The 23,440-nt window shown below is 38.5% G+C and overlaps 1 protein-coding gene across 1 annotated transcript in view; it reads left to right on the top strand.

Moving 5' to 3' along the window:
- HADHA (hydroxyacyl-CoA dehydrogenase trifunctional multienzyme complex subunit alpha) overlaps positions 1–23,440 on the top strand; it is a 51,168-nt gene that overhangs the window by 5,188 nt on the left and 22,540 nt on the right. The window contains exons 2-7 of the mRNA XM_045884227.3: positions 4,667–4,708; positions 4,804–4,874; positions 7,028–7,161; positions 9,349–9,487; positions 10,428–10,547; positions 14,411–14,513. Of these exons, the coding sequence (XP_045740183.1) occupies positions 4,667–4,708; positions 4,804–4,874; positions 7,028–7,161; positions 9,349–9,487; positions 10,428–10,547; positions 14,411–14,513 (609 nt within the window). The remainder of the gene's footprint in view (positions 1–4,666; positions 4,709–4,803; positions 4,875–7,027; positions 7,162–9,348; positions 9,488–10,427; positions 10,548–14,410; positions 14,514–23,440) is intronic.

Here is a 23,440-nt window from a genome sequence, read left to right as displayed (position 1 = left end):
CCCAAGCGTATGACCCACCGATAAACATCTGAAGGGTCTCATGACTGAGTTTCTACTAAATAGTAAAAATGACCTTTCCTATCAATAGCTAGCCCCCTCAGGATCCTGGAAACTTGTTTCCAAAATACCTGGGAGGCTTGCACTATCCTTAACCCCTCCAAACCTGAAAGTATATAATGGGCCGCTCCTCATGACCCCAGTGCAGCTCTTTCTGCTCACGGGTCCTGTCCCTGTGCTTTAAATAAAACCACCTTTTCTCACCCAAAAGAAAAAAAAAAAGGACTCCGAGGCCCAGCCCCCTTGAATTCTGATTCTGTGGTTCTAGGTTGTATGTTGCCCAGACATTTGTGAGTGTATTTGAGCCTCCCCCACTGATTTCAATGCCTAACCTAGTTCTGGAATCACTTCTCAATACTGCTATGGGAAACCCAGTCCGGCTGGATATGTTGGATAGTCTTTTGGGTCCTGCTTTGGCCACGTGTAATAGTTCCCTATCCAGAAGGGTCCGTGCCTCCTGGTCAGATATAGACCATCATCAACTTAGAAATGGGTATGGTTCTAAGGTCTGTTTCTAAATCAAGTAGAGAGTATTTTTGATAGAGTTGATGTTTAAAATTGCATTTAGAATACTACCATGACATAAAATGGCCAATGTGGTTTAATTTTATTGTCCATTACCTTTGATTATCACTGCATGCTAAGGCAGTCTAAGACTCTTGTTTGACATCCCTCCGTTCTGAACCAGATTAAGATAGGGGCTTTGGTGAGTGAGAGACTAGGCAGAAAGAGAGACAGGTGGTCACAGGCTGGTGGAGAGGTTTAGCTGCTGAGAGGTTGCTAGGGATTTTAACCCTTTTTTTTTTTTTAATAGCGCTTCCAAATTAGGCAGGCGCACCACTCTTTTAAATTATGTTGTGGATTCCAACACCATATGCAGCTCTAATGTGGTCCAAATGCAGTATATTTCAATGAAAATTAGATATAAAAAAGTTTTAATACTAATAATTAAGAATGAAATAATGGTGGAATATTATTCAACCATAAAGAATGAAATATTGCCACTTACAACACCATGAATAAAGCTAGAGCATATAATGCTAAGCAAAATAAGTCAGAGAAAGACAAAGACCATATGAACTCATTCATATGTGCGGTTTAAGAAAAAACAAATGAGCAAAGGGAAAAAAAGAGAAACCAAGAAGCAGACTCTTAACTATAGAGAACAAACTGATGGTTACCAAAGGGGAAGTGGGAGGGAGAGATGGGTGAAATAGGTGATGGGGATTAAAGAGTACACTTACCATGATGGAAAATAAAATAAAATAATAAAAGGAAAGAAATTAAATTTGCTAATATTTAGTATATGAATTGATAGAGGTACATGCACATAATTTATTTAAAAAGGAATAAAACAAATACTGAGGGAAAGCTAGTACAAGTAGAGGAGATAATGAAGGAACCACTGGATATTATTAAAGCACTAATTCCTGGGTTCATGTGTACCACTATTACGTTCACTAATTATTAAGGGATGATTTGTTTTTATTTTACTGCTAAAGAAAAAGAAAACTTTTTTCTAAGATATTGGACAAGGTTTGGAAGATGTGGGTAGGAAGGAGTAAGGAATTAAAGAGGTGTGTAGGAGGGGCACCTGGCCCGCTCAGTAGGTAGAACATGCAACTCTTGATCTCTGGGTCATGAGTTCAAGCCCCATGTTGGGCATAGAGCCTACTTTAAAAAAAATTATAAAAAGAAAGAAATACATAGGAGATATGGTTTGAAGTGAGCCATGAATATGAAAGACAAAGGAAGGTGCCTGGGTGGCTCAGTTGGTTGGGCAACTGCCTTCAGCTCAGGTCATGATCCTGGAGTCCCGGGATCGAGTCCCACATCGGGCTCCCTGCTCAGCGGGGAGTCTGCCTCTCCCTCTGACCCTCCCCCCTCTCATGCTCTCTCTCTCTTATTCTCTCTCTCAAATAAATAAATAAAATTTAAAAAAAAAAGACAAAGGAAGAAAGAGCAGGGTGTTGGGACACCTGGGTGGCTTTGTCGGTTAAGCGTCTGCCTTTGGCTCAGGTCATGATCCCAGGGTCCTGGGATCGAGTCCTGTGTTGGGCTCCCTGCTCAGTGGGGAGCCTGCTTCACCCTTTGCCTGCCGCTCACCCTGCTTGTGCTCTCTCTCTCTCTCTCTGACAAATAAATAAATAAAATCTTTAAAAAAAAAAAAAAAGAGGGTGTTTTTAAAGAAGATTGGAAGTTGCAACTAAGGGATGTCGACCCTGTGCTGGCCTCCAGAATAACTTGGTTGCTACCTAGAGCCAGATGTTTGGATTAGAGCAAGGCAAGGGTGACCCTTTTATGGTAGAAAGGACGTCAAGTAATTCCCAGAACAAACTTTGAATTTTTGCCTAGGAATTTCCCAATGTTCCCTACCTTGTATCCATAGTCCAAATTGAAAGACTCTCTGTTGGGACTTCTCTTGTGATGACTTGTGCTCAAAATATCATCTCATCATCATTATGCAGGAGAGCCTCAAGTAGTGAAGTGATTAGGAAGGAGGGAGAAGTGTAGCTCGTCTTTGTCATCCCCAGAGTAGGAGTATTCTTGGAGTGCAATAGAGACCTGTTCAGTTAGAAATTCTTAAAATAGCAGTTTGTGACTGGACTATTCAATAAATGGCCACTAGGGCCTGTTGATTTCACCCTTTTTTTAAGTCTTTATTTGAATCTGAACTAACACAGTGTAATATTAGTTTCAGGTATACAGTATAGTGATTCAGCACTTCCATACAACACCTGGTGCTCATCACAAGTGCACTCCTAATCCCCATCACCTGTTTAACCCATTCCCCCCACACACACCTCCCTTCTGGTAACCATCAGTTTGTTCTCTATAATTAAGAGTCTGTTTCTTGGTTTGCTTCTCTTTTTTTCTCTTTGTTTTACTTCTTAAATTCCACATATGAGTGAAATCATGTGGTATTTGTCTTTCTCTGACTTACTTCGCTTAGCATCATACTCTCTAGCTCCATCCATGAGGTTGCAAATGGCAAGAATTCATTCTTTATGGCTAAGTTATATTCCATTCTAAATTATTTTACTTTTGATAACACTGGAAAAGTCCATCTCTCCATAAAAATACAAGAGGATGTGACTAGAGAACATGGTTGAGATATATTTGTCATACATTTGGGACTGACATTATGGATCGCTTTGTAGATTACTCATTTCCTAGTGTGTTCATTTCCTATTGCTGCTTAACAAATTTCCACAAATTTAGTGTCTGAAACAATACAAATTTATTATCTTACAGCTACGGATGTCGAAATGAGTCTCACTGAGCTAAAATCAAAAGTGGTGTCAGGGCTGTGTTCATTCTGGGTGCTCTAAGGGAGAATTCATTTCCTTGCCTTTTCTAGCTTTGAAGGCTGAGGCTGCCTGCTTTTCTTGACTTCTTGAAAGCCAACAAAGTGGGGCTGAGTCCTTATGCCGCCATCCCTCTGGTCCTCCTTGACTCTCTCTTTGGGCCCACCTGGATAATCCAGGCTACACTCTCTTTCTCTCTCTTTCTGTTTAGGTCAGCTAATTAGCAACCTTAATTTCCTTAGCCATATAACCTTACCTAGTCACAGTTTCTGGAGACCTGGACATCTTTGAGGGGGCAGTTCTTCCACCTATCACATCTACTGTTTAAATATAATCTTATAAGCTGATCATTAAAATGAAAAAGATAACGTGCACCCCGATGTTTATAGCAGCAATGTCCACAATAGCCAAACTGTGGAAAGAGCCAAGATGTCCATCGACAGATGAATGGATAAAGAAGATGTGGTATATATATACAATGGAATATTATGCAGCCATCAAAAGGAATGAGATCTTGCCATTTGCAACGACGTGGATGGAACTGGAGGGTATTATGTTGAGTGAAATAAGTCAAACAGAGAAAGACATGTATCATATGATCTCACTGATATGAGGAATTCTTAATCGCAGGAAACAAACTGTTGTTGGAGTGGGGGTTGGGGTGGGAGGGATGGGGGGACTGGGTGATAGACACTGGGGAGGGTATGTGCTCTGGTAAGCGCTGTGAATTGTGCAAGACTGTTGAATCTCAGATCTGTACCTCTGAAACAAATAATGCAATATATGTTAAGGAAAAAAAAAAAGAAGAAGAAGAAGAAGGTAGCGGGAGGGGAAGAATGAAGCGGGGGAAATAGGAGGGGTAGACGAACCATGAGAGACGATGGACTCTGAAAAACAAACTGAGGGTTCTAGAGGGGAGGGGGGTGGGAGGATGGGTTAGCCTGGTGGTGGGTATTGAGGAGGGCACATTCTGCATGGAGCACTGGGTGTTATGCACAAACAATGAATCATGGAACACTTCATCTAAAACTAATGTTGTAATGTATGGGGATTAACATAAGAATAAAAAAATGAAAAAAAAATAAAAATAAAAAAAATAAAAAAAAATAAAAACATGATCACCTTTAAAAAAAAAAAAATGAAAAAGATATGGTAGTAGTCATAATAATGGCCTAGAATACATTATTCTCATTTGGGTTTTTTGCTGTTGTTGTTATAAATTCCAGCTTTGTTATATTTAGCAAGTACTACAGCAGTTAAGTTTTACAAAGTAATTAATTTTGAATACCTTTTTCTTGTAGGTTATATTTGCCGCAACTTTTCAGCGTCCTCTGCTTTGCAAAGTAAGTTTAATTTCTTCAGTGTAAATGCTTACACTGCTTTTTAGATTTGTTCAGCAATAAACATGTTTATAAATAAATTATCTTTCTCTTTTTAGCCAGAACCCATATTAACTATGGAGTCAACGGGGATGTGGCTGTTGTTCGAATTAACTCACCCAATTCAAAGGTACCTAATTTAACTTGCAGTCTGTTTCTGCTGATACATTCATGAATCCAGTGCTGAATGGAAGGGAAAGAAATCCACCAATCTGGTAGTAATCTTATATGAATTTGTAGTTTTGATAGTTTAACAAATTGCTCAAGGAATACAACTTTCTGGAGCAGAGGTCCTTGTTTAAGAATTCCTTCTAGCTGACCTTAGGTGTCAGATTAACATCAAGGATTAATGAAATTAGCCTTTTATTGTGTAGCATGCTGAGGTGACTTACTAGATAAGAACCAAAGTGCAAGCTTGGTTTTATAAGATTAAAAACTCACCTATTCATCTTAACTACCAGGTTGTTACACATGCTTTCTTCATTACCTGCCTGATGTAGTCATTATTCATAGAAAATGGGCTGGGTTAAATGTGGTTCTTAAGCTTCCTGAGGAACTTGAATGAATGATTCAGTAGTTCACATATTGGAAGTCAGGTTCTGTTCCAAGTGGAGCCTCATTGTTTTTGGCAGCTTCAACAAATTATATGGCATTAATCCAGTCTTTGCCAAGAAGACCTTTTTTGCAGGAGCTCATGCTTTTCCCCCATATAAAATTGGTTTTGGGGCACCTGGGTGGCTTAGTCGGTTAAGTGTCTGACTTGATCTCAGCTCAGGTCTGGATCTCAAGTTGTGAGTTCAAGCCCCACATTGGACTCCACACTGGGTGTGGAGCCTACTTAAAAAAACAAATAGAAATAAAATTGGTGTCAAGTTTTCATATTTCAGAAATCTTGTTACTAGAGGCCTAGATAGAATAGAGGGACATAGGTGGAAGCAATTAACAACTATCACAAATTAAGGAAAATAAGAACCAGTCCCCCGGGCGCCTGGGTGGCTCAGTTGGTTAAGCGACTGCCTTCGGCTCAGGTCATGATCCTGGAGTCCCGGGATCGAATCCCACATCGGGCTCCCTGCTCAGCGGGGAGTCTGCTTCTCCCTCTGACCCTCCCCCCTCTCATGCTCTCTCTCTATCTCATTCTCTCTCTCAAATAAATAAATAAAATCTTTAAAAAAAAAAAAAAAAAGAACCAGTCCCCCTCACTAGGATGAATTTTGGTACCCACTGACCAATGATTCAAACTTAAGATATTTTTCCAGAATTTTCTAAGTTGAGCATTTTTTCTGAACACAGAATCAACACATGCCTATAGTGGGAAGTTTGAAAGCTATACAGAAGAAAATAACAAGTCATTCGTACTACAAACCCAAAGGCAAACACTTTTAATATATATATTTTTTAAGATTTTATTTATTAGAGAGCGAGCACACAGAAGTAGGCAGAGGGAAAAGCAGGCTCTCCGCTGAGCAGGGAGCCCGATAGGGGACTCGATCCCAGGACCCCGGGATCATGACCTGAGCTGAAGCAGACACTTAACAGACTGAGCCACCCAGGCGTCCCAGACAAGAATATTTCTTAAAATTGCTTTCAGTTATCTACACTTCACAGAGATTTAACATAATTCCAAAGATACAAAAAAAGATAACACAGAAGGGTGTGCTATAGATAATGCAGTTTCTTTGAAAAACAAAATTTCCCCTATATAAATAATGTTATAGGTGGAAGTTGTCCCCTTAAAATTCATATGTTGAAGCTCTAAGCCCCAATGTGATGGTATTTGGAGGTGGGACTTAGGGAGTTAATTAGGTTTAGATGTGGTCATGAGGGTGGAGCCCTCATGAAGAGATTAGTATCTTTTTTGTGTGTGTCAGTGGTTCTTTTTTTTTTATATATTCAGTTAATTAACTTATAGTTAATTATTAGTTTCAGAGGTAGAGGTCAGTGATTCATAAGTCTTATATAATACCCAGTGCTCATTATATCACATGCCCTCCTTAATGTCCATTCATGTCAAGAAATGGGCGGAAGACATGAACAGACATTTCTCCAAAAAATGAGTAGACCTAGACCTATTTTTAAAGGGAGGGTGCTTATAGCTGGCTAAAGCTGAAGAGAAGAGCTACTGGGTTTAAGGTTTGTCCCCCCATCCCCCTTCTTTCTTCTAACTGTATATTTCTGTTGGATAAACAAATTTCCTGCAATCAAAATAGCATTTCATGATGATTTGCACATCTCGTACTTCAGATTTAAAGCCTTAAATTTATACGTATTTCCCTTTGGCAGGTAAACACACTAAATAAAGAACTGCAGTCAGAGTTCGTGGAAGTAATGAATGAAATCTGGACTAGTGATCAAATCAGAAGTGCTGTCCTTATCTCATCAAAGCCAGGCTGCTTTATTGCAGGTGCTGACATCGGGTAAGTTTTCAAAAATCGAAGTCACCTTTTATCTTGGCTCATAGTATGTTTCTTAGGCCTAATCATTCCTTCTCTTAAAAGAAAGTAGAAGTAAATTCTCTGAAAGTTTTCTTTTTTTAAGTTATTTTCACAAGTGTAATAAAGTTGATAGAAGAAGAGGGGCTTATTACTTAAACCACTTAAGACTAACCTTCCTTTATTGAAGTCAAAAGCAATTCTAAGAATATTTGAGTAGAATAAAAAATACTATAAAATTAAACTAACAGTGAGGTGCTGCCCCCTTTTTTTTTTTAACCCAACAGACCAAAAAATATTTTAAAAGTTTGAAAATACCATGTTAGCAAGGACTTGGAGAAATAAGGTTAATATATTACTAGTAGGAATGCCAATTGCTACAGCAACTTCGGAAAACATTTTTGGCAGCCTTTAGTAAAATTGAAAATGCATGTATCATATAATGCATGATACCTCGTCTAGCTATTTATATATATATATAGCATATATATATGCTAAAGAAATCCCACCCTTTGTTTTTAAGGATGCATGTATAAGGATGTTCAGCCCTGTGTAGTTTAAAATAATGAAGAATTTGAAGCAATTAAATGTCAGTCATTAGGGAAATGGAAAAGTAAACTGTGGAACTTTCATGTGATAAAATACTACAAAACAGTTCAAAGGAATTAACTAGATCCACAACGTAATGTTAGAGCTCAAAAACATAATGTTAAGTTTAAAAATGAAAAAGCAAGTTGTAGAACATTCTGTACAGTATGTAGTTTATGTAAACATTTTTAAATCCTAGTGAAATGCCTCTTTATTATTTATAGATACAAATATGCAGTTGTTCTGGGAGGATACACTGCAAATATTTGAGAATGGTTGCTTCAGGGTAAATGAAGTGGCTGGTAGGACTCTATGAGGTTGTCAAAGAGAACTTTAGTGATGCAGCTAATATTTTCTTTTTTTAAAATGGTAGGATTTATACATATATAACTTGTTTACAGTTCTTTAAAGCATTTATAAGGAGGTGAAATGCTATCATAGTGTAAGTTTAATGGGCTAAAATGTTAATGGTTGTTAATTCTGTCAAAATACGAGTATTTGTTATATTATTCTTTTCCCTTAGGCAATGATAGCTAGCATTATAGGCTTAGTAATTTGTACTTAAGGTGTTTGTATAGTTTTAAACCTTGCTCCACATTGTGTACTCTTTTTCGCTTATGAATAGTAATTAGGAATTTATAAATATTTAATGTTTATTTTTTAGAAAAAACAAAATTATCTGTATCAAGTGCTTTTTCTTCTAGCTCAGTTATTTGAGCCTAGTGAGACACTGATGTACCTGACAATAGCTTCCTATAACCAGAGGAAAATACTTGCAGCTTCTATGAGGCTAGCTGAGCAACTCCTAGTATGTAAAATGCCAAAAACTAGTTGTCTTTGGTCAAATACGCAAAATCCACAGCTTGAATGTGTTCAAGAACAAAGTAGCAAATGAAACAAACTGAAACTAAAGGACAACATTACTGTAGTGGATCTTTTATACTCATTAGGAGATTTATAAATAACTTGAAAGCTTTTTTTTTTTTTTTTTAACGGTTATTTTGATTGCTGTTCAATCTGGGAGTTACTTGATAGTGAACATGGTTAATGTGATAGTGAAAATATTTACCCGAAGATGATTTTCTCATGTACAGAGAGCTTTGTAAGCTAATGGGTTTTTATAGAAAATAAAATTACACATGTTTTGTTTCATGTTCTCTGGATCCAGAAATCTAACACTTTTTTTTTTTTTTAATATTTATTTATTTATTGAGAGAGAGAGTGATAGAGAGCATGAGAGGGGGAGAGTCAGAGGGAGAGGCAGACTCCCCGCTGAGCAGGGAGCCTAATGCGGGACTCGATCCCGGGACTCCAGGATCATGACCTGAGCCGAAGGCAGTCGCTTAAACAACTGAGCCACCCAGGTGCCCCAGAAATCTAACACTCTTTATGGAGAGATGATGTTGCTGATATTAGTTCTGTCTGAGGCAAAACCATTCTTAAACTTCTGAGTATTTGAAGATTCACTATCAAATATTGGTAGATGGTAGGGTAAGGATATAGTGGATGAGGTATTGTACAAAGTAGGAGATAATTTAATCTTTGTTTTTTATTTTCTCTTCTCTGCTTTCATGTTTACTGCAGCATGTTAGCCTCTTGCAAGACCCCTGAAGAGGCAACACAAGTATCACAGGAAGGACAGAGAATGTTTGAGAAACTTGAGAAGTCCACAAAGCCTATTGTGGCTGCCATCAGTGGAACCTGCTTAGGAGGAGGACTTGAGGTATAGACTTCTTCCAAAGTCATTGAGACACTATCCAGCATATTGATGGGAATTACAGGCTGCAAACCCGTAGACTATGGTTTTGCCTGCAAAAAGTTCTTGGAGGAGAATCAGATTTCTTTTTAGTTGTCAAACTTCTGGATAGGTTTCAGTCCTTATTTCATGGCACAGAGCAAGTAAACCAAAGTGTGATCTTTTCATTTTTATAAATTGAGAAGATTTGAACTAGATCTCCAAGGTTTCCTTCAATTCCAAAAACCTGGTTCAGGTTTACAGGGCAAAGATTCAGAAGTGTGATCCATGCTCTTGAGCTACTTAAGTCTAGATGATATGCATTTAAGTGCTTTGTGAGCAGTAAAGATAGTGAATAATGTAAGATTTGAGAGAAGAGATGCTTATTAGACTGGAGCATGTAGGAAAGGAGAAGGGAAAATAAAATAACATTTAATGAGCATTTATCACATGCTGAGCTCTATGTTAGACACTTTCACATATATTAATTAAGGAAACCCATGCCTGGTGCTAAAAGATGGGCAGAAATTGATTAATCAAAAAATAGTGGGAAAAAAATCATTTCACATATGGCATGGTATGGAGCAGACAAGGGTAAGCAAAGCCTATTAGATCACCGTAAGTAGGCCTGCTTGATTGAAAAGGAGGGTCTCTGTAGGGTACAGGACTTCTTAACTTGGCGTGTAATTTACAATGGTGTGTGCATTTTTCTATTTCAAGCTTCCATAGCTTTCAGCAGATTTTTAAGGAGATCCAGAACCGCAAAGGGGTTAATTAGAGGGAAAGTATGAAATAATGCTGGAAAGGTAAATTGTAGAAAGCATCAAATACATTCCTGCTTTATAAGTAATCTTTAGACCCTCACATATCTTAAGATATTATAGAGTTACATTTCCTAACATTCTGGTTTTCTTTCATTTGTTTGAAGCTTGCCATTTCCTGCCAATATAGAATAGCAACCAAAGATAGAAAAACAGTATTAGGTACCCCTGAAGTCTTGCTGGGCATCTTACCAGGAGCAGGAGGCACACAAAGGCTGCCCAAAATGGTAAGTTTAAGCCCCCTGTGACCCTTACAACCTCAGTACCTATAGGCCCCTTTACTTGTTTTTTGTTTTTTTGTTTTTTCTTTGTAGTCTGGTTTATTTAGGTTTGTATCGGGAAAAAAAGCACAAACAGTTTATTTTTAGAGCAAAGATTAAGAGTTAAGTTGTAGTGATGAAGAGAGCTCCTCTTACAATATTTAAAAAGTCTTAAAATTTCAAATGATGGGGAAAGTTGGATAGGAAAGGTGAGTATGCTAAAATTGTTATCCTGTGTAAGAGGAGATAATTGTATTCAAGTTCACAGGGATAACAAATCTCTTCTTCATATATTCTCTAGTTTTGGCTATCATACAATTTTCTAGACTAAGTTGCTATTTTGAGAACACATGAAAATACATGGTATAGGGGCACCTGGGTGGCTCAGTCATTAAGCGTCTGCCTTCGGCTCGGGTCATGATCCCGGGGTCATGGGATCAAGCCCCACATCGTGCTCCTTGCTCGGCGGGTGGGAAGCCTGCTTCTCCCTCTCCCACTCCCCCTGCCTGTGTTCCTGCTCTCGCTATCTGCTGTCTCTCTCTCTGTCAAATAAATAAATAAAATCTTAAAAAAAAAAAAAGAAAATACGTAGTATAGAATTGGAGATTCAAATAGAACACAGACCTATTTGTTAAGCAAGAGAAATGTAACCTTATTTAAATTATGCTCATCTTTACTGAAGACATAGTTCTTTTAAGACATCTGATTCCAGGGCGCCTGGGTGGCTCAGTCGTTAAAGCGTCTGCCTTTAGCTCAGGTTCATGATCCCGGGGTCCTGGGATGGAACCCTGCATCGGGCTCCCTGCTCAGCGGGAAGCTTGCTTCTTCCTCTCCCACTCCCCCTGCTTGTGTTCCCTCTTTCACTGTGTCTCTCTCTGTCAAATAAATAAATAAAATCTTAAAAAAAAAAGACATCTGATTCCATCTTATCTTAGATCTTTAGTCTACTAAAACTGTCTTGGGTACTTAACATCATAAAAATATGAATTGCTCTTGTAATTCTTTTTTCTTTTTTTTTTTTAAGAGCATGAGCTAGGGGGAGGTGGCAGGGGGAGAGAGAGAAGCAGACTCCCTGCCGAGCAGGAAGACAAACGCAGGGCTCCAACCCAGGACCCTGAGATCATGGCCTGAGCCCAAGGCAGACGCCTAACCAAATGAGCCACCTAGGTGCCCTATGCTCTTGTAATTCTTTATACAATCACAGGACCATTAAGAGTTGAATCAGTATTTCTTTCCTTTTTTTTTTTTTAAGATTTTATTTATTTATTTGACAGAGAGATAGCGAGAGCAGGAACACAAGCAGGGGGAGTGGGAGAGGGAGAGACAGGCTTCCCACAGAGCAGGGAGCCCAGTGTGAAACTCGATCCCAGGACCCCAGGATCATGACCTGAGCCAAAGGCAGACGCTTAACGCCTGAGCCACCCAGGCACCCTAAGAGTTGAATCAGTATTTCACAGAAGATGTTTTCCAGGGAGCAGGAACTGAAAAGTCAGTGTGGGAAATGATCCTCACTTTGTATTAAAAGACACAATGACTTTACTTTTCTACAAAGGAGGAAAAAATGTAAATGCAATGTTTCTTTTTTTATTATTTAAATTCAATTAATTAATGCATGATGTATTACTAGTTTCAAAGGTAGAGTTCCGTGGTAATCAGTCTTACATAACACCCAGTGCTCATTACATCACATGCCCCTTTAGATCCATTTCCTCTGATACAAAAGGCATAGTATGGGTATTCATTGTAGAATTTAGAAACAAGATAAAATATGGGTATATAGGATCAGTAACAAATTTTATTACTGGTGTTTATTTTCTCAATTCACATTTTTTAATTCATTGATCAAAATTAATTTTTTTAAAGATTTTATTTATTTAAAGAGAGAGAGCATGTGCATGAGCAGGGGGGAGGGGCAGAGGAAGAAGGAGAGAGAGAATCTCAAGCAGACTCCATGCTGAGCAGAGCCTGATTCAGGGCTCGATTCCATGACCCTGGGATCATGACCTGAGCTGAAATCAAGAGTTGGATGTTTAACTGACTGAGCCACCCAGGCACCCCAAGTTCTTGATCAGAATTACTGATCAAGGTCCTTTATTAATCCCTGAAGAAGTATAAAGGTAAATAAGGTACATGTTTGCCTTACTGGAACTTATAGTTTACTTTTTTAACTTTTAAGTAATCTCTACACCCACCATTGGGCTTGAACTTACAACCCCAAGATCAAGAGTTGCATGCATTACCAACTGAACCAGTCAGGTGCCCCTTGAACTTATAGTTTAATTTGTTCCTTCTGTGCACAGTACCATCATATCAGTTTTTCAAATCTATGGGTCATATTTCATCATAAATATAAGAGGCAGATCTTTCTCCTGTTTGGATGTTCTCATTGCTGTATTCTGTAGAACCAAAAGAGGCCAATTAGGCCTTTGAATTCATGAGGAGAGGAGAACAGTCAGACCTGGAGGATGCAGAGCAGTCTTAATATTCCACTGAACCCTGTAGCTTCAGGCACTATTGATTCCTCAATGAAAACAAGGCTCAGCAGAAACACTCTTTGGAGGGAAGTTGATATAAGCTGGACACAAAAATAGGAAGATTTATGGTGTTAGGTTTCTGATAATAAATAATGTTCATTCCTTCATAGAAATTGTCAAGAGGATTTATTGAAAGAAAAAATAAGCCTATATGGGTGTAGAAAATATTGCTGGGTTTCTTTCATTGTTTTGTAATATTTGGTATTTAAATGTTGTTAGAAACCATTCTTCTAGTGCCTACATAAGAAGCTCTGAGTTCTATTTTTTTAATTAATTATTTATTTGACAGAGAGAGACAGCAAGAGCAGGAACACAAGCAGCGGGGAGTGGGAGAGGGAGAGGCAGGCTTCCCGCCAAACAGGAAGCCAGATGTGGGGCTCGATCCCAGGACCCCGGGATCATGACCTGAGCCGAAGGCAGACACTTAATGACTGAGCCACCCAGGCGCCCCAAGCTGAGTTCCATTTTTCAGCCTAAAATTCTTTTTAAAAACATTGTTGGGCACCTGGGTGGCTGAGTCAGTTAAGTGTCTGGCTCCTCAGGTCATGGTCTCAGGGTCCTCAGATCGAGGCCTACCCCCACCCCCTGCTGCTCCCGCGCCCCCCCCCCCCCCAGGCTCTCCCTCTCTCTCAAATAAAGAAAGAAATCTTTTTTAAAAATTAAAAATAAATTGGGGCACCTGAGTGGCTCAGTCAGTTAAGTGTCTGCCTTCGGCTTGGGTCATGATCCTGACGTCCTGGGATCGAGCCCCGCATCCGGCTCCGTGCTCAGCAGGAAGCCTGCTTCTCCCTCTCCCTCTCCCTGCCTGTCTGCCTACTTGTGATCTCTCTCTCTCTCTCTCAAATAAAATCTTTAAAAAAAAAATTTTTTTTAAATAAATAAATAAATACATTGTCAAAACTATCAGGTTTCTCAGTCTCCACTAGCTCCACTAAAGGAATTTTAAGTATTATGTAAATGACATAATATATAAATGTACAGCTTTAGGAAACATGAAATTATTTCTCTACCTTATCAATTCCATAAGACAGAAAGCTTACATATTGAGTTAAAAGAAGAGATACAAACATTTTTGCTTCAACTGGAGGTGTCTAATCCCAAAAGTTACCTAAATGTGTATCAGTGTGTAAAATTTAACTGATTGATAAATAGCATAAAAATCTGGTTTGACTTTCCTCATTTAAATATTATTCTCAATTGAATGATTTGTAAACTGTAAACTGTAATTGTTTTGTAAACTGTAATTGTCAGTCTGATATTTTTCCCCCTGTACTCTGATCCTTCCTTGCTTGTTAGGTGGGTGTACCTGCTGCTTTTGACATGATGCTGACTGGTAGAAACATTCGTGCAGACAGAGCAAAGAAAATGGGACTGGTTGACCAATTGGTGGAACCCCTGGGTAAGCGGTAGCATGCTTCAGAATTAGGCCTTATGAAGTTATTTTTTTAAAAGTTAATATCTTAAATATTGATTAGAATGAAATTCAAACTCTCAAGAAATGAGTCATTGTGAAGAGTGAAGTTTTCTGAATATAGCTAATACTAAATCATTTCTAACATTAATCACCCCAATTTCTATTTTATTCTGTAAATTGGACATCAAGAGTACAGAATTGTATCAAGTCCTTATTTTTGGTTCTTAAATTACCTGTATTGTTATTCATGATAACCCTCCTTCAGTTTTTTATGTCTGTTTTAATAATACAATGAACATGTAAGAAACAACCTGAGAATGTTAACAATAGTTGACATCTACTGATGTGCTGCTTCCCTCTATACAACTTCTTTGCCTCCCCTCACCCAAGGAAATAGATTTGTGTTCATCACAAATTCCAGATTATGTGTTCATCACCCTCTTGCATTTCTTAAAAATCAACATTATTGAGATGTTAATTATGTGATAACAAATTTACCAATTTTTAATGTACATTTTGAGTTTTGACAAATCTATGTAGCTATGTAAGCACCACCACAATCATATAATAGAACATTTTTAGTATATAGCTTTTTGTGTTTTCTTTGATTTAGCATAATGATTTTGAGATTCATCCATGTTGTTGCATATATTAACAATTTGTCCCTTCTTAATGCTGAGTGTTTTTCCATCGTATAGATACACCATAATTTGTTTATCCATTCACCAAATGATGGAAATTTGAGTTGTTTCCAGTTTGGGGCCGTTCAGAATAAAGCTGCTATGAACATTCATCCACAAGTCTTTATGTGGACATAGATTTCATTTCTCTTAGACAAATAACCAAAGAGTACATTGGCTGGATCATATGATAGATTTGTGTGTAGTTTTTAAGAAACTGTCAAACTGTTTTCTCAAAGTGGTTATACCATTTTGCATTCCTACCAGCAGTGTATGAGGGTTCTAGTTACCAGCTGCTTTGCATGGTCAGTCTTTTTAATTTTAGACCTTCTAATAGAAGTGTAGTAATATCTCATTGTGGTTTTAATTTATATTTCCCTAATGACCAGAGATACTAAGTTTCTTTCATGTGTTGATTTGCCTTCTTTATATCTTCTGGTAAAGTGTCTGTTCAGATGTTTTGCCCATTTTGTTTGATTGAGTTTTTCTTACTGAGTTTTCAGAGTTCTTTATATCAGAATACAAGTCCTTTGTGAGATTTGTGATTTGCAAATATTTTCTTCCTGTCTGTGGCTTGTCTTTTCATTATCTAAATGCAGAAATTCTTAATTTTGATGAAGTCCATTGTATCAGGATCTTCTTTTATGGGTCATGCTGTTGTTGTATCTAAGAAATCTTAACAAGACTGCAAAGATTTTTCTCCTATATTTTCTTCTGGAAGTTTTGTGGTTTAGCTCTTCCATTTTTGTCTGTGATCCATTTCAAGTTAACTTTTGTACGTGGTATGAGGTAGATGGAGTTTTTTTGTTTTGTTTTGGGTTTTTTGGGGGTTTTTTGCAAATGAATATCCAATGTCCTAGCACAGTTTGTTGAAAAGCCTCTTCTTTCCCCATTGAACTACCTTGACACCTTGGTCAAAAATCAGTTGACTCCGTATGTTTGAGTCTATATCTGGATTTCCTATCTCCAGGTATTCATATATCTTTACTTAAGCCAATGTCATACTGTCTTGATTATTGTGTTTTAGTAAATCTTGAAATCAGGTAGTATGGCCCCTTTTATTTTGGTTCTCTTTCAAAATGTATTTTGCCTATACTGGTTTATTTGCATTTACATATAAATTTTATAATCATCTCATCCATAACTACAAAAATACATGCTAGGATTCTGATTGGAATTGCACTGAATCAATGTATCAATTTGGGGAGAATTGGTATATTTAACATTGAGTCTTTTCATCATGATAAGGTATAACTGTTTATTTAGGTCATCTTTAATTTCTCTCTGCAGTGTTTTATACTTTTCTTTGAATATATCTTGCACACAATTTGTTAAATTTATACCTTTTACTCCATACTTTTGGGACATAATGCCTTTTTAACTTTAATTTCTCATTATTAACCATATATATATGTATACACACACACACATTGATTTTTGTACGTGGACCTCGTATTCTGTGGCTTTGCTAAATTTATTTATTCTAGTAACTTTTTCTATAGGTTTCTAAGGAGTTTTATATAAATAGTAATGTCTAGGGCGCCTGGGTGGCTCAGTTGGTTAAGCGACTGCCTTCGGCTCAGGTCATGATCCTGGAGTCCCTGGATCGAGTCCTGCATCGGGCTCCCTGCTCGGCAGGGAGTCTGCTTCTCCTTCTGACCCTCCCCCCTCTCATGTGCTTGCTCTCTCTCATTCTCTCTCTCTCAAATAAATAAATGAAATCTTTAAAAAAAAATAGTAATGTCTATAAATAAGACATTTTGGCTTTTTCCTTTCCCATCTCGTTGGCATTTATTTTTTTTCTTGACTTACTACAATGGCTAAGATCTTTATTTTTTTTTATTTTATTTTTGGAATTTTTTATTTATTCATTTGAGAGAGAGATACACAGAGAGAGAGTGGGAGCAGTGGGGAGAGGAAGAGGGAGAAGCAGACTCCTTGCTGAGCAGGGAGCCCGACGTGGGGTTCAATCCCAGGACCTGGAGATTATGACCTGAGCTGAAGGCAGACGCTTAACCATCTGAGCCACCCAGGCACCCCTAAGATCTTTAATACAATATTGGATAGAGGTGGTGAAAGCACATGTTGTTAACTTGTTCCCCATCTTAGGGGAAGGGCATTTACTCTGATGCTGTAGGGTGTATGGTGTTAGCTGTAGCTTTTTTATATATGCCCTTATCAGATTGCAGACATTTCTTTTTATCTATAGTTTGCTGAAAATAGATGTTGAATTTTGTCAAATGTTCTTTCTGCATCTAATGAAGTGATTGTTTGATTTTTGTCTTTTTTAGTCTATTAGTAGTATCAGTTACATTGAGTTTTGTCTGTTGAACCAGACTTGCATTCCTGGAATAAACTCCACTTGGTCATAATGTATTATCCTTTGTATAAATTGACTGGATCAGCTAAAATTTTGTAAAGGAACTTTATGTCTGGTCATGAGAGAGAATGGTCTCAGGGATAATTATTTTGTGATATCTTTGCTTGGTGTTGGTATCAGAATAATGCTGGCTTCATGAAATGAATTGTAAAGGTTTTTTGTTTTTTGTTTTGTTTTTTTTTCTATTTTCTGGAAGATTGTGTATAGAATTGGTATTATTTCTTCTTGAAATACTTGATAGAATTCACCAGTGAAGTCATATATGGACTTTTCTTTGTTGGGAAGGTTTTTATATATGAATTCAATCTCCTTCATAGATATTGGGCTATTCAGGTTCTCCATTTTTTTTTGAGCAAGCTTATACTAGTTTGTTTCTCAAAGATTTTGTCCATTTAACTTGCTAAATTTGTTACAATAAAGTTGTTCATAATACAATTTCATTAGTATTCTTTCAATATCTTTATACTCTGTAAAGATATATATCATTTATACTCTTTCATTCCTGATATTGATAATTTGTGTCTTTTTTATTTTGTCCCTGATGAGTCTGGCTAGAAATTTGTCAAGAACCAGCTTTTAGGGGCACCTGGGTGGCTCAGTCGTCAGGCGTCTGCCTTCGGCTCAGGTCATGGTCCCAGGGTCCTGGGATTGAGCCCCGCATCGGGCTTCCTGCTCGGCAGGAAGCCTGCTTCTCCCTCTCCCACTCCCCCTGCTTGTGTTCCTGCTCTTGCTCGCTCTCTGTCAAGTAAATAAATAAATAAATCTTTAAAAAAAAAAAAAAGAACCAGCTTTTAGTTTCATTGATTTTCCTCTATTGTTTGTTTGTTTGCTGTTTATTGATTTCAGTTATTCATTATTTCTGCTTGCTTTGGGGTTCAATTTGTTCTTTTTCTAGTTTTTCAAGGTAGAAGCTTAGATATTGATTTTAAGGTTTTTTTTCCTAACATAGCATTTAAAGCTGTCAATTTCTCTCTTACCACTGCTTTATGTGCATATTTTAATACTATGTTTTCACTTCCATGAAGGTCAGAATATTTTCAGATTCCCCATGATTTCTTCTTTGACCCATGTGTAATTTAGGAGTGTGTTATTTAATTTATAAATACTTGCAAATGTTTCAAAATCTTTGTTACTGATTTCCAGTTTAATGTGATCAGAGTACAGTTGATCCTTATTTGCAAGCTCCTTATCTGCGAATTCACCTACTCACTAAACTTTGTCGTGACCCCCAAAAATAATACGTATGATGCTTTTGCAGTCATTAATATTCATGTACAGAGTGGTGAAAAATTCACATCTCTCAGTGCACGTGTTCCAGCTGAGGTCAAACAAGGCAACATTCTGCCTTCTTATTTCAGCTCTCATATAGCCAACAAATACCCTTTTCATGGTCTATTTAGTGCCATATTCTTCTCATTTTTTGTGCTTTTTGGTTGTGATTTCACTGTTTAAAATGGTAAAAGCTAGGAGTGGAAAAGTACTGAGTCAGAGTAGAAGTGTCTTTAAGGTTTCTCTTTCTTCCCCCAATAAGGAGGCCTCATCAGAGGCACCTGAATTAGACCTTGGTGGGAGGTCCCAAAAAGACACTTGGGGGCACTTGGGGTAAGAATGCATATATGTGTAAGAGCATAGCTAGCAAGGGATACCCGAGTTATTGACTGCAGCTCCTGTTAAAGTCTGTAATGCATTGGCTGTGCGCCAAGTCTACTGTGGGAAGGACAGCTTTCCCTGTGAGGCCTGCTGGGTAAAAGCCTTTCTAACTGCCTGTGGTTGGGCCGGAAAAATCACACATAGGTTTTTGGCCAGGGGCTGGGCTCCTCAATTTCTACAGTCATGTGGCCATAGCCATACCTATTTCTGTTTCCCATTCCATGTTTCTTTTGCCCTCAGGAAGTACCTCAGCTGGTCATGGTTCTTTGCTTAGTGGGGTGACCTTCATTCCTAGAAGATCTGGGCCACTAGCAGTCTTGTGTGGATTGAGTTGTTGTAGTTTTCCTTTAACTAATTACAGGTCCTAGTAGCACTAAGGGGACCCCCTAAGAGATCTGTTATATTCAAGACATACTCTTCCTTACTCCCATTATGTAGTAGCGGCCCAACACCCCTTTGGTAATCATGATTAATAGTCCTGGAAAGGGATTTTGGAGCTTTCAGATGTTTCCTGCATATTCTACAGAACTATCTACAGACCAGGCCTGAGTTTTCTCTTCCCCAATCATCTGGTCATAAGGAACTCCCCATGAGGCAATAGGGGCAAACTGGGACAGAGAAGGAGGAGTAAGGAAAGTTTGTTTCTCTAAGTAAAGTTTCTCATATAACTTGTGCCTTTAAGGTCCTCTCAAGCCCTTTCTCACATATACCAATTCCACTTGGTCATGGAGTGGAGTGCTGTTACAGTGAACTTCATGGTTTAGTGGGCCAGACAACCTCCCTTTCATGATGGGCAGCTCAGGTCACATGGTAATCTGATGGCCCATGGTTAATTAAACTTTGAGTCCCTACCAAGGCCCACTAGCAAGCCAAAAGCTGTTTCTCAGTAGGAGAGTAATTATTCACAGAGAATGGTAGGGCTTTGTTCCAAATTTCTAAGTGTCTGTACTATGATTTGCCTATAGGGTCCTCTCAAGGACTGCAGACAACATCTCTGTCTACCACTGACACTTCATGCACCATCAGATCTGAACATAAGGTCCAGATAGCTTTTCTTCCTGGACCCCACTCAAAACCAGCAGCCTTTGAGTTACTCAGTAAAGGGGCTAGAGTAGCACACCGAAATGAAATGTTGCCTCTAAAATGCAAAGAGGCCCACTATGTGTTGGACCTATTTTTCTGTGGCAGGAGGGGCCAGATGCAACAACTTACCCTTCATCTTGGAAGGGATGTCAACATGCCCCACACCACTGGACCCTTAGAAATTTCACTAAAATGCATGTAGTTGGTACTTCCTGTTCACCAGATTCATCCAGAGTAATATCATCAATGTAACAAACCAGCATGGTATCCTTTGGAAAGGAAAGACAATCAAGGTCCCTGTGGACTAAATTATGACATGGCTGGAGAGTTGGTACTCCTCTGAGGTTACATTGGCAGCTGAAAGCAAACTGTTTCAGGTAGTCCTTACCAAGAGCTGTTGAGGAAAAAAGCGTTTTCTAGATCAGTACGTGCAGAACGGGAAAAAGAAGATATGTTAATTTGTTCAAGCAATGAAACCATATATGGAACAGCAACAGAAATTGCACTTACTACCTGATTAAGTTTAAGTCCACTGTTGTTCTACCAAGATCCATCTGTTTTATGCACAAACCAAAATAGGTAAGTTGAATGAGTGGGAATCACTGTCTTTCAAATCCCTGATGGTGGCACTAACCTCTGCAACCCTCCGGGAACGCGGTATTACTTTTGGTTTACTGTGCTTCTGAGTAGAGGCAGTTCTGATGGCTTACATTTGGCCTTTCCCATTTTAATAGCCCTCCCTCCACAGGTCAAGGAGCTAATAAGGGGATATTGCTATTTGCTGAGTATGTGTATTCCAACTATGCATTCTGGAAATAACCACAGGATGGGTTCAGGGAACCAGTAGGCCCATTGTGTGATAGAACTGAACTAAAACTCCATGGATTACTTGACCTTAGAAACCCCAACTCTGACTGGTGGACCACAGAGATATTTTGGGTCTCCTGGAATTAGTGTCAGTTCAGAGCCAAGTGTCCAGTAATCCTCCCAAAAGTCTGATTACTCTATTTCCCTTTTCCCAAGGTTAATGATTTTTTATAGGGTCCCTTTGGGGAAGGCTGGGAGAAAGATGAACAGTATAATCTCCTTATGGAGATGCAGCCTCCCCTTAATGCAAGAGGTTCTGGGTCTGTAAACTGGCTCATTTCTGGGAATTGATTGAGGGGCATGACTCTAGCATTCTTCACTTATACAGATCAAGTGAGAATATAGTAGGCTTACCCATCTGTTTCTTTTCTAGGGACACCATGATCAACTAGCCAGTGCTATAGGTCTCTGTAAGTCAGACTATTCTGATTACTACTTTGGTTCCCCTGGCTAATGTGATAATCATACTCAGTTTGCCTTTGGCAGTAAAGTGTTGCTACTTGGCCTTGGCTGCCCTAGGATCCCATTACCCCCATCATATTTAGGGATCCCAGTTGGTGGTAGCGGTTCCCACTGTAATTTCTGACCTACAGAGAAGAGCAATGACCAGAGCCCTTCAAGGATGCCAGACCTCTTCTCCCAAATTGATTTCTTACAGTCATGGTGAAAGATACGTCCTCTAACCCTTCCAGATCGGCTGAGCAGGTCCAACATGATAAATACATGTTAACATTGAAACTTCCTTAAACTTTCATTAACTTCCTCTACTGCATACCAACACAGTTCTAGCATTTCAATTTTATTTAACGCTCCTTGTTTTCTGTTTGTCCTCTCTGTTCTTTGTGCCTTTTTTCTTCCTCTTTTCCTTTGGATTAGTCATTTCTTACCCTCACTATTGGGCTTTTACTTCGCTTTACCCTGGGGCGCCTGGGTGGCTCAGTCGTTAAGGGTCTGCCTTTGGCTCAGATCATGATCCCAGGATTCTGGGATCGAGTCTCGCATCAAGCTCCATGCTCGGCAGGGAGCCTGCTTCTCCCTCTCCCTCTGCGTGCCACTCCCCCTGCTTATGCTTGCTCTTTCTCTGTCAAATAAAAAAAAAATAAAAACATTTTACTTTGCTTTACCCTTTTAGAGGTTGCTGTAAGGTTTATAGTGTACATCTTTAACATATGATCTATCTGGAAATGATGTATCATTTTACACATAGGGTAAGAACCTTAAAAGAGTATACAGTTGACCCTTGCACGACATAGGTTTGAACTGTGCGGGTTCACTTACATGCTACTGTAAATGTATTTTCCTTATTTTTTTTAAAGATTTTATTTATTTACTTATTTGAGAGATAGAGTACAAGCAGGACAAGGGGCAGAGGGAGAAGGCATAAACAGGCTCTCTGCTGAGGAGGGAGCCCAGCCAGTGGGGGGCTCGATCCCAGGACCCTGGGATCATGACCTGAGCCAAAGGCAGACGCTTAACTGACTGAGCCACCCAGGCGCTCCTCCTCATTTGCTTAGTAACGTTTTTTTTCTTAGCTTATTTTATTGTAAGAATACAGTGTATAATACATATACAAAATATGTGCTAATCAACTATGTTATTGGTCAGTAGTAGGCTATTAGTAAAGTTTTGGGGTAATCAAAAGTTATACACAGATTTTCTACTGCAAATGGGCATCAGCATCTCTAACCCCTGTGTTTTTTAAGAGTCAGCTGTACTTTTATTTTTCCCCATTCATTGTGCTATTGCTGTTAAACATTTTATTTCTAAATATAGTCTACATTCCTCAGCATATTGCCATTTTTGTTTTAAATGGTTATCTTTAAAGAGATTAAAAATGAGAAAGTCTTTTATGTTTACCCACGTATTTGCCATTTTGTATAGCTCCAAGTTCCCATCTGGTTTAGTTTCCTCCAACCTGAAGAACTTCACTGACGTATTCTGTAGCATAGATCTGGTGGCAATTAATCTCTCACCTTTTGGTTTGTTTCACAAAGTCTTTATTTCCATTTCATTTTTCAGAGATACTCTTGATGGCTATAGAATTCCAGGTTTCTAGTATCTTTCTTGTGGTACTTTATAGATGTCTACATTATGTTGTGGCTTGCATAATTTCTGATAGAAAGTCTGTTCTCATTTTATCTTTGTTCTTCTGTGTGTAATGTGTCTTCCCCTCACCCCCCACCTCCCCAGCTGCTCTCAGATCTTCCCTTTATTACTGGTCTTAGTCATCTTTTTATGACATGCCTTGGTTT

This window comes from Mirounga angustirostris, unplaced genomic scaffold (assembly GCF_029215605.1).
Source record: "Mirounga angustirostris isolate CCGP_5_RB_7025 unplaced genomic scaffold, mMirAng1.0.hap1 SCAF_10, whole genome shotgun sequence".
NCBI lineage: Eukaryota > Metazoa > Chordata > Mammalia > Carnivora > Phocidae > Mirounga > Mirounga angustirostris.
This window is presented reverse-complemented; position numbering and strand designations above follow the sequence as displayed.